The 14804-nt window shown below is 40.6% G+C and overlaps 5 protein-coding genes across 8 annotated transcripts; 1 reads left to right on the top strand and 4 right to left on the bottom strand.

The window, feature by feature from the left end:
* Window positions 1-219: 219 nt before the first annotated feature.
* LOC124204881 (cuticle protein 7-like) lies at window positions 220-1164 on the bottom strand. The gene is made up of 3 exons (XM_046602115.1): window positions 1010-1164; window positions 837-938; window positions 220-760 (listed from the first exon to the last, which is right to left on the bottom strand). Exons 1-3 carry the CDS (start codon window positions 1013-1015, stop codon window positions 359-361), a joined length of 510 nt encoding a protein of 169 aa, XP_046458071.1. The 5' UTR covers window positions 1016-1164; the 3' UTR covers window positions 220-358.
* Window positions 220-14321, bottom strand: LOC124204879 (adhesive plaque matrix protein-like). 3 transcript variants are annotated; one of them, XM_046602113.1, is made up of 4 exons: window positions 14213-14321; window positions 14025-14126; window positions 13442-13948; window positions 220-337 (listed from the first exon to the last, which is right to left on the bottom strand). In XM_046602113.1, the coding sequence occupies exons 1-3, from the start codon at window positions 14216-14218 to the stop codon at window positions 13463-13465; spliced, it is 594 nt and encodes a 197-aa protein (XP_046458069.1). In that variant the 5' UTR covers window positions 14219-14321; the 3' UTR covers window positions 220-337; window positions 13442-13462. The 3 variants fall into 3 exon arrangements, with proteins under 3 accessions (XP_046458069.1, XP_046458070.1, XP_046458068.1); XM_046602114.1 differs by lacking the exon at window positions 220-337 and having other exon boundaries at window positions 13311-13664; window positions 13698-13948; XM_046602112.1 differs by lacking the exon at window positions 220-337 and having other exon boundaries at window positions 13311-13948.
* Window positions 2706-3946, bottom strand: LOC124204878 (adhesive plaque matrix protein-like). The gene is made up of 3 exons (XM_046602111.1): window positions 3605-3946; window positions 3414-3515; window positions 2706-3337 (listed from the first exon to the last, which is right to left on the bottom strand). The coding sequence occupies exons 1-3, from the start codon at window positions 3608-3610 to the stop codon at window positions 2852-2854; spliced, it is 594 nt and encodes a 197-aa protein (XP_046458067.1). The 5' UTR covers window positions 3611-3946; the 3' UTR covers window positions 2706-2851.
* Window positions 4015-4654, bottom strand: LOC124204882 (acyl-CoA-binding protein homolog). The gene is made up of 3 exons (XM_046602116.1): window positions 4497-4654; window positions 4318-4432; window positions 4015-4221 (listed from the first exon to the last, which is right to left on the bottom strand). Exons 1-3 carry the CDS (start codon window positions 4509-4511, stop codon window positions 4085-4087), a joined length of 267 nt encoding a protein of 88 aa, XP_046458072.1. The 5' UTR covers window positions 4512-4654; the 3' UTR covers window positions 4015-4084.
* LOC124204877 lies at window positions 7151-13408 on the top strand. 2 transcript variants are annotated; one of them, XM_046602110.1, is made up of 4 exons: window positions 7151-7317; window positions 7604-10666; window positions 10754-11636; window positions 11700-13408. In XM_046602110.1, the coding sequence occupies exons 2-4, from the start codon at window positions 10595-10597 to the stop codon at window positions 13088-13090; spliced, it is 2346 nt and encodes a 781-aa protein (XP_046458066.1). In that variant the 5' UTR covers window positions 7151-7317; window positions 7604-10594; the 3' UTR covers window positions 13091-13408. The 2 variants fall into 2 exon arrangements, with proteins under 2 accessions (XP_046458066.1, XP_046458065.1); XM_046602109.1 differs by having other exon boundaries at window positions 7153-7317; window positions 10754-13408.
* Window positions 14322-14804: the final 483 nt, after the last annotated feature.

Here is a 14804-nt window from a genome sequence, read left to right as displayed (position 1 = left end):
AAAAACCCGGAAAAAGTGAAAAAAGCTTTCGACAGGCATCTATTGCTCTGCTTTCGACGAATTCGAGCAATTTTGGGCCAACAAATTTTCTGCTCTGAAAAAACTCAAAAAAGGGCCATCCCATGTTAAATCTTTCAATTAAAAATACTATACATTTTTATGTATTTAAGTAATAGATATATAGTAGAAGAAAGTAGATATCAAAGAAAAATAATGATCTTTAATTGTAAAATTGTATTTTTTGATAAATAATTTCGGACTTCAATAGATTACCTATAGTCGCCTTCATCTATCTTTGACTCACGATTTTGAATTAAAATTATTCATGTTGGAAAATTTTTGAGAGAATTAAGAGAACCTAGTATTTAGGGTAGGCAGGAGCGGGCTTGTAGGCTGGGGCTTTGTAGGCGGGAGCGGAGTAAGTGGGAGCTTTGTAGGCAGGGGCGGTGTAAACGGGAGCTTTGTATGCGGGAGCGGGGTAGGCTGGGGCTTTGTAGGCCGGGGCAGAGTAGGCTGGGGCAGGGTAGGAAGCAGCCTTGTATTTGGGCTCTTCGGGGTACTGAGCTTCGCCTTCGTATTTCACATCGGCGTTGTATCCAGAAGCGTCAGCCTTGTAGGAGACGATTTGGGTGCGGCCATCGGGAAGAGCAACACGGTAAGATCCGGTGACGACATTGTAGTCGGATTTCTCAGAGTGGACAAAGTCGTTGTAAGATTCCTTATCCTGGACGTCGTATTCGAAGCTGTATGGCTGGGGGGCCTGAAAATGTCGTAATCCAGTTGAAGATTTAGTTTATGTGATAATTATTTTCTTGAATCATCATTAGCAGACTCACATAAGTGACTTCCTCGTATTTAGCTTCGTATTTGGGTGCGTATTCGGCAGCCTTGTAAGAACTGGCGGCAGCAACGGCGAAAACGGCAGCGAGAACGAAGAACTAATAGAATACAAGGCATTTATCTATTAAAATTATTAAAGTTGATTTAATAACATTCTTTGTTTTCTTACCTTCATGTTGGAGATGTGAGGAGGTGGTTGAGGCAGCTAGAGAACTGATGCATTTCTGTTGGCCGTTCAAGCGTTTTATACCAAAATCTCTAGCGTTCCTGTCGACTAGGCTAGACATGTGTAAAGTCGTGGGCGAATCGGGTGGAGCCGCACAGCTCGGTGGAGATTTCTTCTTGTGAAAGTGAATGGAGAAGGGCGACGGAAATTATGAATAGCCTCTCTAAGTAGACTCTAACAATTTCTAGGTTGAAAGAGGAATTGTTCCACATTTGGAAGTTTTTGTATTATGTAGTCCAAGTCCTTGCGATTTAGTGAAGGTTCGGGAGACCCCTTGCCGTAAAGAAGAGAACGTGCAAAACACGGCACAACCCGATTATCTCTCCAGGCCAATATCTCGGTCAACGAGAGCGAAAACCATTTGAGGTTTTATTCGCCCCCAAACATTTTTGCCACATTTCTAGCACATGTCTCATAAAATATTATTCAAATTGTATTTGTTTTCTGTTGTAACCGGGCGAGTAGTATTTAAATGTTTATTACAGTCCCATATAACTATTATTAAAAATATATTAAGCTTCCCAAGTGACAGTAAAATTGAATTTTCTATTCTTTATTCCTCGTGGCGATGTGTTAACTCACAAAGAATTGTTTCGGTGGATACAAAAAAAAATGTTCTAACCTTTTATCTTGATGGATGATCGTCTCACTCGTGAAGACTTTGAACTACTTTCCCCACATTAGCTACATTCTCACATCGCATTCCTATATGTGACTAAGAAGTTAAGCGATCAAACGCCTTTTCTATAGTAAATCGCTCTATGAGTGTATAGTGGTGTAACATAAATGCGTATCACTATAGTCTAAGAGCAATTATAGATCTCGCATATGTGAGCTAATGCAACCATTATACGAAGGGATTGGCAAGTTGGCAGCTCCTCATGGAGAAGGTGCAATTTCCTTGAACTGGGTCAGGGTTTCATAGATTATAATCATATATACATGCTGCAGCAGTCTGAAAACAACAGTTCTTGAATTCTATGAAGATATTCACTTAAGAATGACATCATCATAAATTTTCTTCTTGATTATTTCTAGACTATATATAGAATGATGCCTCGAATGATGCAGTACTACACATGATCCGAATTCTTATACAGCTATAAATAAATTAACGCTCATCATCTGAAGCTAATCGTTAACATTTACAAACGACCAATACAGCACACGGCCTTCATAGACCGTTATTTAAAATGGATAAATATCCTTACGTTAGAGGACATAGATTACGTTGACGGAAAGCGACAATGGTCTTGCACACCATCTAAATTAAAGTGATGGCAAATAAGTCCCATAGCGGTGAACAGTAGAAATGTTGACAAGTCAATTGCATGGTGTGCTTGAAAATGAGCTAGGTCTTTTCGAAGACGCCAATTTGGGCGTATCATGTCAAAAGACGTCCATATACTATCCTCGACTACGGCACACAGACAAACTGTAAACTTTAAAAGGGAGATTAAAGAAATTAGCTAATAAGATCAATACAAGCGACGATACAAGCTTAATCGGACCAGGAAGGTTTACTATGACTATAACTATAAGCAGAGATTTCGTCGAATTATTGAGAAGTTAGGTTGGGGCAATTACAAATGCTAAACTTTTTGATGTGTTGAAGTAATAGACTATATTAAAACAAGAATAAGAATGATTTTTTTATTGTAAAATTTTATTTGATAAATAATTTGGACTTCTATAGATTACCTATAGATGCCCTCATATATCTTTGACTCCCAATTTTACATTAAATTATTCGTGTTGACAATTGTTTGAAGGAATAAAGTGAACCTAGTATTTAGGGTAGGCAGGAGCGGGCTTGTAGGCTGGGGCTTTGTAGGCAGGAGCGGTGTAAACGGGAGCTTTGTATGCGGGAGCGGAGTAAGTGGGAGCCTTGTAGGCAGGGGCGGGGGCTTTGTATTCGGGAGCCTTGTATGTGGGAGCGGGGTAGGCTGGGGCTTTGTAAGCTGGGGCGGGGTAGGCTGGGGCAGCAGGGTAAGCTGGGGCTTTGTAGGCCGGGGCAGAGTAGGCTGGGGCAGGGTAGGAAGCAGCCTTGTATTTGGGCTCTTCGGGGTACTGAGCTTCGCCTTCGTATTTCACATCGGCGTTGTATCCGGAAGCGTCAGCCTTGTAGGAGACGATTTGGGTGCGGCCATCGGGAAGAGCAACACGGTAAGATCCGGTGACGACGTTGTAGTCGGATTTCTCGGAGTGGACAAAGTCGTTGTAAGATTCCTTATCCTGGACGTCGTATTCGAAGCTGTATGGCTGGGGGGCCTGAAAATGTCGTAATCCAGTTGAAGATTTAGTTTATGTGATAATTATTTTCTTGAATCATCATCAGCACACTCACATAAGTGACTTCCTCGTATTTAGCTTCGTATTTGGGTGCGTATTCGGCAGCCTTGTAAGAGCTGGCGGCAGCAACGGCGAAGACGGCAGCGAGAACGAAGAACTAATAGAATACAATATATTACATTTATTTTCCTATTAAATGTATAAAGAATCGTAAAGAATATTGAATAACATTCTTTGTTTTCTTACCTTCATGTTGGAGATGTGAGGAGGTGGTTGAGGCAGCTAAAGAACTGGTGCATTTCTGCTGGCCGTTCAAGCGTTTTATACCAAAATCTCTAGCGTTCCTGTCGACTAGGCTAGACATGTGTAAAGTCGTGGGCGAATCGGGTGGAGCTTCGCTGCTCGGTGGAGATTTCTTCTTGTGAAAGTGAATGCTGGAGAAGGGCGAAGGGGCGACGGAAATTACGAATATAGTCTTTCGGAATGGACCCTAAACAATTTCTAGGTTGAACGACTTGTTCCACATTTTGTTAGTTTTTGTATTTTATGTATTTCAAGTTCATGTGATTTAGTGAAAGTTCGGGAGATTGGGCAAGTGGAAGAAGAGCTAAACTCCATTTTCAGCTCCGTTACTACTTTTACTCCAAAAACAGATATCATGAGTTCACGACCGTGTAATATGATCCAATTACAGAATAGCACAGAGCATATGTCCTTGTCCTCTCATCATGCACCATACTTTGCCACCAACTCTGCAGCCTTAGCAACATAGGCGTCCTTGGCAGCTTCACTGGACATGCCTTTCTTCGATTCCCAAGAATCCCATTTAGCTTTACCTTTTAAATCCAACATGCCGGGGCGAGCTGTAAAACAAATATCGAGATTTCACATGTAGGTATAAAATGTCTGTGAAATGAACAACTGAAGGTTTCAAAAATTATGATAGTATTATTACTAACCGACATTCACATCTCCAACAGTAGCTTGTTTAAACAAGGCATAGATTTCTTTGAATTCGTCGGTCGTTGGCGTTGCTTTCAAAGCCTTAATATCCTCGGCAGCTTTGTTAAATTTCTGTAATGAAGAAAAGTAAAATTTTCGAAAATGTTGATGCGCAGGCAAAAAAGGCTATACTTACTTCATCGAGAGACATTTTGTATGGTGTCCGGGAATCAAAATGGATAGCGTTAACGGAAAAGTACAAACCGAAGACTTTCAAGGTTTTTCGTATACTGGACGGAGGAACTATCGTACTTGATACCCAGATTGCGCCAGATTGATTTACTCACTTCGACTTTGGCTTCTTGTCACATACTTTATCAAACGAGGCAATCATATATATAGCTCTATATTATCAGCAACCCCTCTCAATCTCTAAGAAGCGTAAGATATGCATAGCAGAAAGAGCATACCCAATAATAACCAAACTATGCGCGTCTTTTCAATTCAGTCCTTTTTCTGAATAAAAGCTTGATGATGGACAGAATCTCCAAACCGAAAAGTGGGCAAGCAACCATCTTGACTGACTGTTAATCATCAGAATATTAAATAAGATAGATTTTTATATGTTTATCAGACTAAACAAATTACTAACGTCTAATAATTAATTCGGTTGGGATTATATAGAAACTATATAAAGACATTAAACTTGTCGTTTGCAAGTAATATCCATCAAAACCAATCATCTGCAAGCACAACCATCACGGTTAAAAACGGTAATGGCATGATTATCCCGTTGTTAAGTATCATTTGAATAATTCTGGATTCGGGACAGACATGTCAGGATGGCCGAGCGGTCTAAGGCGCCAGACTCAAGCCAACAGCTTGCCGGGACGTCCGGTTGAATAGAATTCTGGTCTTCGATAGAAGGCGTGGGTTCAAATCCCACTTCTGACAAACCAATTTTTTCACTAGATTTTACGAAAGCTGATGTTAATTTGTAGACAGAAGATTTGTTAGACTTTGGGCTTCATCGTTTTCATATTATGTTATGGATTACGCTACGGCAGATAAAACTGCAATGAATCATTTTAGTCGTATTGTAGATATAACGACATTTGCGTCGCATAACGACAAACAACAAGAAAGTGATCTTGTTGTTATAAGGAAGAAATCGTACCGGGTAACTAATTACGGATATTCCTAGAATCTGGAGGAACCTATATGACTGTTATTCAAGGAACCATAGTCCCTGGAATCGAACTGGGAAGAATTTATACTAATAAAAATAATTTGATGCATAACCATTATAAATAACGATGGCCGACTCATGTTTTAAAAGAAATGTCATGTCGAAATCTTTTACCGTCAAGTTCGCGACCAGACATAGTTGATTCAGACATTGATCTTCGAGCGGTGGTATCCGCCCTAATATTAAACTGCCGTCAGTTGCGCAATGTAGTTGCGTTTTATACCGCTAGGCGATCAAAGTGATTGAGCAATCAGCCACAACACCTTTCGACTTGTTAATTAACCGGATAATATTTCAAAATATCTCGTATCTATTCATAATTAATAATCTCGTGTTAATTTGAATAATCTGCGAAATACATTCGTCTTTCCAAATTTGTAAACTATGTTACCTTCACGTTAATAGAAATTGTAATATTAGCTGGATAGAATGTGCGATCCGCATGTTGCAGTACCTCACACCGAGACGGAATGCATATATAGAGAAGCCATTCCTCAATTAGGATTTTATACAGAACTTTATTAAGTTAATCTTCTGAACTCTCAAAGTAACTCAATTCCACAATGCAGTTCATTTCGAAAGTATTAGCCCTGTTTTCAAACGTTCCCCTCTTTTTACTTTTCTTAATTGTCCACGAAATTTTTTTCGCTGTGGAAAGTCCCGTAATTCGGATTGATAGGGACAATCTGTTCGATGAGGTTTGTAAAAAGATGAAAATACTTGGCAGGGTTTTGTTGTTCTGGTCACTGGCAGCAGCGCTTTTAATGGATGTTTTCACGAGAGACACCTTTTTTGTGATCTCCATACTCAGAGCCATACTGCAGGTATACGTTGTAAAGGAGTTGCCTGCTGATCTAACAGCGCTAGGTTTAATCAAACCCTTTCGACGGTTCACCACTTTTCGAATTCTTCAAGATTACCTGCTCTTTCTCTGGGACAGGATCGAACCTCACGAGCAGGAATCTACATACAACCTTAGCATTGACCCAAGATTGTACCGTCCGTTTCGTTGTCCAATGCCTAATCAACAGGACTTTCAATGATGCATTGCAATGAATTGGAATATTGACTGAGCAAATAATTTAAAATTTTTGGCAATTTTCGTGTTAATCAAAAATTGTCATCTTCTTTTCTGAAACTTTCTGATCTATATACTGTTCTGTCAGTATTATAGTAATAAATCATCATATAACGTTCAAAATCCGTGTTTTTTCATTATTGAACTATAATATGCTGATGCTATTATATTAAAATTCATTTGTTAGGTCTCATATATAACTATAAGAGTCACACACGGTTTTTTAAAATATAATTTTTCACTTTCTGACCCTTGTTGGAAACGAGTGACATGAGCTGTTTTGTCTAATCTGTCTAGAACTTGGAGCGTATGTATAGCGCTTGTCGCTACAGCAGCATCTCATTATATAGCCTACATAGTTTCGATGACCGACCAAGCGTATATTCAATTTCCAGTTTGTCCAGTCTTGAGCGTTCAGTTTCAATACACGTAACCAAATAATGTGTTGACGTGGCGATATCAGACACAACACGCACAGCAGGCAACATCCGCTGACCGCAGCTACCAAATCAGTTTCATGCTGTTGCATTATTTGGTTGTTGTATCTCAAAAACTAGAACGAAAGGAAGTCGCACAGTCTCTGCGTTGACAACAAAAAGTTCAGATTATAGAAAACGGTTGAGTGGGGACATCGCCATATATCCGCCTCTTTACAAATCCTGACTTTAAAACAAGCAAATAATTGCATTGGTGAGTGAAAAGTACATTTTCTGAACTACGTATATTATATATGTGGTCTGTATGATATTACTTGACTTTTCTGCATAATTTTTAACATTCCTTTCTTAATAATCATTTCAGTATTGACTCGTCTATAAGCGCATTTGAAAATTCTCGACTTTATTTTATTAAATATAATGCGATCAGCATGTTAGGTGCTGGTTGCGAAATGTGAATCTGTTTGTTTGTTTTTTTCCTGATGAGACCTAAAAAATTATCTTTCATATTCTAATAATCGTATTATTTCCTAAAACAGATAGTTTTCCCCGTTGGGCGGCTCACATTCCGTCGAACGCGCATTTTGATGAAATCACATCGAAGCGACCAATATAAGAATAATCAAAGAAATAAAAATGTCTTCTGCTTCAGGCGACCTTGCCATGGGAAAAAAGTTCATTAAAAAACTGCTCTACGTACAGGATGTGAGTACGGAAGTCGACATCGTCAGTGAAATACCGGAATTATTTCTTCAATATTTCGGTCACCAAGATGACGACGGAAAAGTGTATGATTTGAATTTCGCCCAGTATTTAAAGAGTTCAAAGTCCAATGTGCAAATTCTGAAACCGTTGTTGCAAGACATTGTCAGATGGGTTTGGGTCTACTCCAATCCTCTTACATCTAGTGTGCAATCAAACAACATCGCCATTCATGCTTTCGTCATTTTCAGAACGGAAAACTCGACTGACGGTAGCCGTACGTGGTGGTCTCTCGAAAAAAATGGCATTTACATTATTCTGCGTCAATCGTCGCCAAAACAACCGACTGAATCGAATGTGTTGAATCAATTTACCGACTCTGAAGGATCTGAAATGATTAAATACGTGTACGACGTGCACAAGAAAAGTCTCGTGCTCAGACTCGAGCCGACGAAAGCCTTGGCAAGTGCTGTAGGCAATCACGCAGCGCTCTCCACTTTATTGGCGGCTCTATTCTATACGAGTCAAGTGAGCAAACCGTACAATCTCCTTACTGCAAACTGTCAAAATTTCGCATCGTTCGTATTCGAAAGGGCTAATGGAGAAGGGAAAATGTGGTCGACTGTAACAAGTGGTCTAGTTGATAAATTTAAACACACCATCCAGAAAGCTGCTGGCTCCGCATTCGACCCAGATGCAATCAAGTACAGTCACATTCTAAATTGCGATAAAATGGATTGTTATAAAGCGATCATCGATAATGATTTCGCGGAATTCACACGTCTAGTGGAGAAATTTACAACAGACTTTAACAGTGCCGACTCTCAAGGCTATACCCTCCTCGAATGGGTCCAAGCTTTTTCTAGAAAAGATATGGAAGACTACTTGACGGAGGAGAAAAATGCCACCAGTAATAATTTGTCGGATCAAAATGTTCGCTACATTATTTTACAGTATCTCAATTCAAACGAAGAATTTGATTTTAGTGGAACTATTAATGGCAGCGGGGTGGTGAATCCAACGAACGGCACGGTTCTGCATTTGGCTTTGTACGGAGAAAAATGGGCAGTCGTTGAGAAGATTCTAGATGAATGGGATGGTGACATCAATACCACCAATTCTCTTGGTGAGACCCCACTTCATTTAGCTACTAAACTTAAATGTCGAAATAAACTATTTAGCACAACTTCTAAGTAAGGCAAACTCAGAAATAGGAGTTGATCTAGTGGATGTGCGCGGTTCAACTCCTTTACACTGGGCACTATCCGAAAGATCACCGTCGAAATTTAAAATCAAAATGTTATTGGAAAAGAGTGAAAACCTGAATCAAACAGACTCGAATGGAAATACTCCTCTCCACTACATACTGAGTTCCGAATTCAAATCTATTGCAAAGATGCTGTTGAAACACATAAAAAGGAAGAATATGGAAAATTCGTTGGATGTCAACAGCGTGGGTGCCGGCGGAATGACAGCACTGCATTATGCCGCCAATTGGCCGAGTATTCCAGTTGAACTATTCGAGTTCATTCTGAAAAAATCCAACGATGTCAACGCAACGACCGTTTCGAATAGTACCGCCCTTCACTTCGCATTAGCCAAAAAATCAGAAACCGCAATTCAACTACTGCTGAATCATGATGCTGTTGATGTCAACATAAAGGGCAACAGTGGAGAAATTGCACTACACTACATAGCCTGTTGGTCCGATTTCACCGATGACATTTTCACGCGAATTCTACAAAAAACCACCGATGTCAACGCAACAGATAACCACGGAAATACTGCTCTCCAATTTGCGTTGTTGAGAAAATCAAAGAAAGCAACCAAGATCCTGCTGAGTTATCTGGAAAATCGTGAAGATGGAAATCGTGAGCCTGTGAACGTCAACATCGCGAATGAAATCCATTTTACAGCCTTACACTGCGCCTGCAGGTGGCCAAATATACCAGTTGATCTATTCAATCTGATTCTAGATAAGACATCGCGCGACAATGAGCACAATCGCACTGCTCTATTCTGCGCGCTGAATTCAAAATCAAAGATAGCAACCACAAAGTTGCTAAAGGAGAGTGACTATTTTGTTGACGTACGCATCCGGAATAGAAGCAACCAGACACAACTCCACATTGCCGCTTCTTGGCCAGAAATTCCAGTCGATTTGTTGGATTTTATTATTGACAAATTTATTGATGTCGTCAATGAAATGGACGTTGACGGGAAAACTGCTCTCGACATAGCATTAGATTTCAAATCGAAGAATGCAGAGAGCAGATTAAGAAGAGCACAGCGAGCACAGCAGATGTAGAACAAAATAAAAAATACTAAATTTCAAATTTCAAACTTTTATCCATCCTTATAGTGTACGCTGAATTGCGAAATGAGAGTGCGCACGTAATTCGTGATAGATTAACTCAACATTCTTTCTTCAAATTAATAAATTTCCCCGGGGTATTTTTTGTTATCATCTGTGACAACAATCGACTTAAAAATCATTATCTCATCTTTGGTCAGCTTCAATCGTCATCACGTAGTACCATCCTGACTAATACGAAAATCAATCATAAAATATTTTAAAGGTGTAGCAAGTTCTGGTTTTATCTGCGTTTTTTTTTTTTTTTTTTAATATTAAACTTTTAGGCTACGGCTACATTGTGATAAAGGTGTGATCAAGGTCCCACGCCAAAAGATAATATTTTATTGTGATATATTACATTGTTGGTAATTAGGTTGGCGTCAGTTCGTTTCCTGCGTTTCTGACACAATGGCTACGTTAACGACACTCATCCACTTCCCCAGGACAAAAGTCAAAATATAAGTTACCCAACATGGAAATAAGCTTCGTAGCTTTTCCAAACATCACCACCAACTCGGTGCATCTATCATATTTTAAAAATAAGGTATAGTAACTAAAGTTCACAGTTTAGCACTAATTCTATCCTAACATTCTCACTGGTATTCATATCTGATGTGTAATATAATTTCAGAAAGAAGAAGAACTGTTGGCACTATGCGCCAACCCAGTAGCCACCAGAGGCAGAATAGAGCGACTGATTCACCTCGTCCAGGACCTCGACGTTGACATTAACTGCGTCGACGTCGATGGAAACAATCCGTTACTGCTGCTGTGTCGGACGAATCGATGCAACGATCTTTTCCCTTGCATTCAGTCTCTGCTATTATTGTGTCAACGACAAATCAACATTAACCATCGAAATCTGAAGGGATGGAACGCTCTCTTGCTACTCTGTCGCTATCACGCCGACGAGAATCTTCTTGACCTCTTCCGCTTGTTGATTCAGCACGGAATTGATTTAAATGCCAAGAACGACGACGGATGCAATGCCTTGTTGCTTCTGAGTCGCTACTATAACAACGAGAATTTACTTGAAATCTTGAGCTTGTTGTTCCAGCATAGTATCAATTTCGATGTCAACTGCCGGACCGATTTCGGAAGCAATTCTCTGAGTTTATTGGTCCGCTATTACAGTCACGAGAATTTGCCAGACGTTATCCGCTTGCTCATTTCCCACGGGATCAACGTCAATTCGAAAAACAACAATATGCGCACCCCCTTGATTATCCTGTGCTGCTTCCGCGGGTCTAAAGACCTCATCGACTGCGTCCGGCTCTTGATCGAGAACAGAGCGGACGTCAATTGTGCAGACAGCGGGGGCTGGAACGCCCTGCAATTCATCTGCAGCAACTATTGCAGAGAAAACGTGATCGAAATCGTTCGCTGTCTCTCGGCCGTTCCTTCCAATGCAAAGATTATCGGCTGGAGAACCAAAAGCGGAATTACGACGTTGGAAGCATTTTCACGAAACTGGAGCGGGAGGCTCCACTCTTTATTGGGCGAGCTCTCGTCCGGTATCCGCTTACGTTTAGACATGCAGTCAATGGGACGAATAATTCTGAATGCATCGTTGTTAGGTTGTCCTCATTCCGTCAAGAAGTTGATGCTCTATTTGCCAGCTGTTCCCGTTGACGTTAATTATAAAACCCCATTCGATTACATGGAAGAAGTAGCTACCCAATCGTTCAGCCTGTGCAAAGAGTGTTGTCAAGACGACGAGGATCTTAGTCAAGATTATATAATCGAACTTCGAGACATGTTAGAATTTGTGCCTCGGTTTTTCGTCCAATCGCCTCATAAGAAAAAAGGGATTTTTTATAATAAAGTTACTTATAACGACATTTGCACTTATCGGTACGAAAGTCGACCCAGGCACATTTGGGTTCCGTCTTATCAAAAGTGGCTCAGTCTCTTGTCTGCTTGGCACGACAGCAACACCATCTCGATGAAGAAAATCAACGACTACCTGGACAAACATTCTCACCCGAACTACGACCACCATAACCATAACTTTTGTAAATGGTGTCAAGTAAGCCGAGATGTTGACGCTTATCTGATAAGGCTCCTGCATAAAATCAAAGAAATCGACCCACTTTTCGAGATCGAACGGTATTACATGTGCGGAAGTTCTTCTGAAAAGACGGACGTTTTTCTGCCTTGTGAATTCGATAAGGTTGTCGTTCTTAAACATTTCCGCCAGTCAGCCCCAAACTGTAAACAAGTCGTCTACGCTGGAACGTGTCGTGAAGCGGATTCTTCACTAGAGGCTGACGAACCGATTAATTCCAGTAGTTTACTTCGCCACTTTACCCAATTAGTGGACACGGCTAAAGATAGTGTTTCTAGTGTCCACGTCTTTGGGCCAATAGTCGGGTACGGTGAAACCTGCGTGACTATCCATTTCCTGTACAGAGGTCGATATCCACCAGCCATGAAAGCCAGCGTCGATATCACCGTGGCCGTCGACTTCTGCAAAGAGCAATCCAATAATGTAACGGCCATATTTCCCAAATGGTGCTCAATCCCTCGTCACATGCCCGCCTTTCTCGTTCCTTACCGTCGCACTGCAGGCAGCCATTGGCAGATAACTTATCCAACCGTGGAAAGGGATTTGTTGCTAAGCGCTGGAGAATGTGTGGCCAGGGTCTATCAGCTCCTCAAGCTTTTATTTTCGCTTCAAGCCCATAAGGCGAAGCAGGACAGAAAGTTAGATATTCCGAGAAAAATTTGTCCGTCTTCTTACGCTATCAAGACTTGTTTGATTGAGTATTTAGTTTTCCACAGCCCGCCACCTTGGGAATCAAAAGATACCATTCGACACGCTATCGGTGTATTGAAGCAGTTCCCAATGAACTCTTCGGAGATGAAATCTTTTTTTGATAACAGCATGTTTGTCTACGAAATTTCTGAGAAAAGTAGAAATTTCGTTTCGGAAGTTATCTCCAAGTTGCTAAAAATGGAAATTTAACTCACCTGTCCAAATAAAACCCATATTCTACAGTTTCTGTGAATTGAAATATACATTTCGGATTTTTTTTTCATTAACTTGGTAATTAAATTTTAATGAAAATGGTTTCTCTTCAATTGATTACTTTAAAACTATTTCTCCGTCGACCCGGCACAAGGCGATCCATCGCGATATACGATATACATCGCGATTATGCCAAAGATTATGCAACCAATTGAACTGTATAAAATAACAATTGTATTTTCTCTCATTTCAATATCAACACTATTTGATTTATGCACAATTTAAGAAAAAATGTACTGAATTGTTCCGCATTAAGTTACTTCTGTTAAATTATTCACGGTGGAAAATATGTTTGAGAATAAAGGGGACCTAGTATTTAGGGTAGGCAGGAGCGGGCTTGTAGGCTGGGGCTTTGTAGGCAGAAGCGGAGTAAGTGGGAGCTTTGTATGCGGGAGCGGAGTAAGTAGGAGCCTTGTAGGCGGGAGCTGGGGCTTTGTATTCGGGAGCCTTGTAGGCGGGAGCGGGGTAGGCTGGGGCTTTGTAAGCTGGGGCGGGGTAGGCTGGGGCAGCAGGGTAAGCTGGGGCTTTGTAGGCCGGGGCAGAGTAGGCTGGGGCAGGGTAGGAAGCAGCCTTGTATTTGGGCTCTTCGGGGTACTGAGCTTCGCCTTCGTATTTCACATCGGCGTTGTATCCGGAAGCGTCAGCCTTGTAGGAGACGATTTGGGTGCGGCCATCGGGAAGAGCAACACGGTAAGATCCGGTGACGACGTTGTAGTCGGATTTCTCGGAGTGGACAAAGTCGTTGTAAGATTCCTTATCCTGGACGTCGTATTCGAAGCTGTATGGCTGGGGGGCCTGAAAATGTCGTAATCCAGTTGAAGATTTAGTTTATGTGATAATTATTTTCTTGAATCATCATTAGCAGACTCACATAAGTGACTTCCTCGTATTTAGCTTCGTATTTGGGTGCGTATTCGGCAGCCTTGTAAGAACTGGCGGCAGCAACGGCGAAAACGGCAGCGAGAACGAAGAACTAATAGAATACAAAGGTATACATTTATTTTTCTCTAAATGTATCAAGAATATTGAATAACATTTTTTGTTTTCTAATTTTCTTACCTTCATGTTGGAGATGTGAGGTGGTTGAGGCAGCTAGAGAACTGATGCATTTCTGCTGGCCGTTCAAGCGTTTTATACCAAAATCTCTAGCGTTCCTGTCGACTAGGCTAGACATGTGTAAAGTCGTGGGCGAATCGGGTGGAGCTTCGCTGCTCGGTGGAGATTTCTTCTTGTGAAAGTGAATGCTGGAGAAGGGCGAAGGGGCGACGGAAATTACGAATATAGTCTTTCGGAATGGACCCTAAACAATTTCTAGGTTGAACGACGTTCCACATTTGTTAGTTTTTGTATTATGTATTTCAAGTTCTTGTGATTTAGTGAAAGTTCGGGAGATTGGGCAATAAAACAAAAACTGTCCTGAATTATTCCGCATTTAGTTGCTTCGTTAGTTGCGCCAAATTAAAGATCTTTAAATAGTTTCGTTAGCTGTCGAAATAAAAAAATTACTAATTTAATATTGATAACACTATTTAAAAAAAGACACAGAAACTAAAATTCACTACCGTATATTATACGGTATTTATAAGATTTTTTTAAATCTTGAAAAGATCTTAAAAGAAAATTCACGTTGTCAAACACGGAACTTCTGCCG

The sequence above is a fragment of the Daphnia pulex genome, chromosome 10 (genome assembly GCF_021134715.1).
Source record: "Daphnia pulex isolate KAP4 chromosome 10, ASM2113471v1".
Taxonomy (NCBI): Eukaryota; Metazoa; Arthropoda; class Branchiopoda; order Diplostraca; family Daphniidae; genus Daphnia; species Daphnia pulex.
Note: the sequence above shows the minus strand (reverse complement) of the source record. Positions and strands in the feature narration are given on the sequence as shown.

What these genes read in the sequence shown, in the direction of transcription:
- LOC124204881 (XM_046602115.1), bottom strand. An exon ending in AATACGAGGAAGTCACTTAT is followed by an intron (nt 761 to 836) that starts GTGAGTCTGCTA and finishes CGACATTTTCAG; the next exon opens with GCCCCCCAGCCATACAGCTT.
- LOC124204878 (XM_046602111.1), bottom strand. An exon ending in AATACGAGGAAGTCACTTAT is followed by an intron (nt 3,338 to 3,413) that starts GTGAGTGTGCTG and finishes CGACATTTTCAG; the next exon opens with GCCCCCCAGCCATACAGCTT.
- LOC124204882 (XM_046602116.1), bottom strand. An exon ending in TGTTGGAGATGTGAATGTCG is followed by an intron (nt 4,222 to 4,317) that starts GTTAGTAATAAT and finishes TTTGTTTTACAG; the next exon opens with CTCGCCCCGGCATGTTGGAT.
- LOC124204877 (XM_046602109.1), top strand. Translation starts at nt 10,595, where the DNA reads ATGGAAATAAGCTTCGTAGCTTTTCCAAACATCACCACCAACTCGGTG. An exon ending in TATCATATTTTAAAAATAAG is followed by an intron (nt 10,667 to 10,753) that starts GTATAGTAACTA and finishes ATATAATTTCAG; the next exon opens with AAAGAAGAAGAACTGTTGGC.
- LOC124204879 (XM_046602113.1), bottom strand. An exon ending in AATACGAGGAAGTCACTTAT is followed by an intron (nt 13,949 to 14,024) that starts GTGAGTCTGCTA and finishes CGACATTTTCAG; the next exon opens with GCCCCCCAGCCATACAGCTT.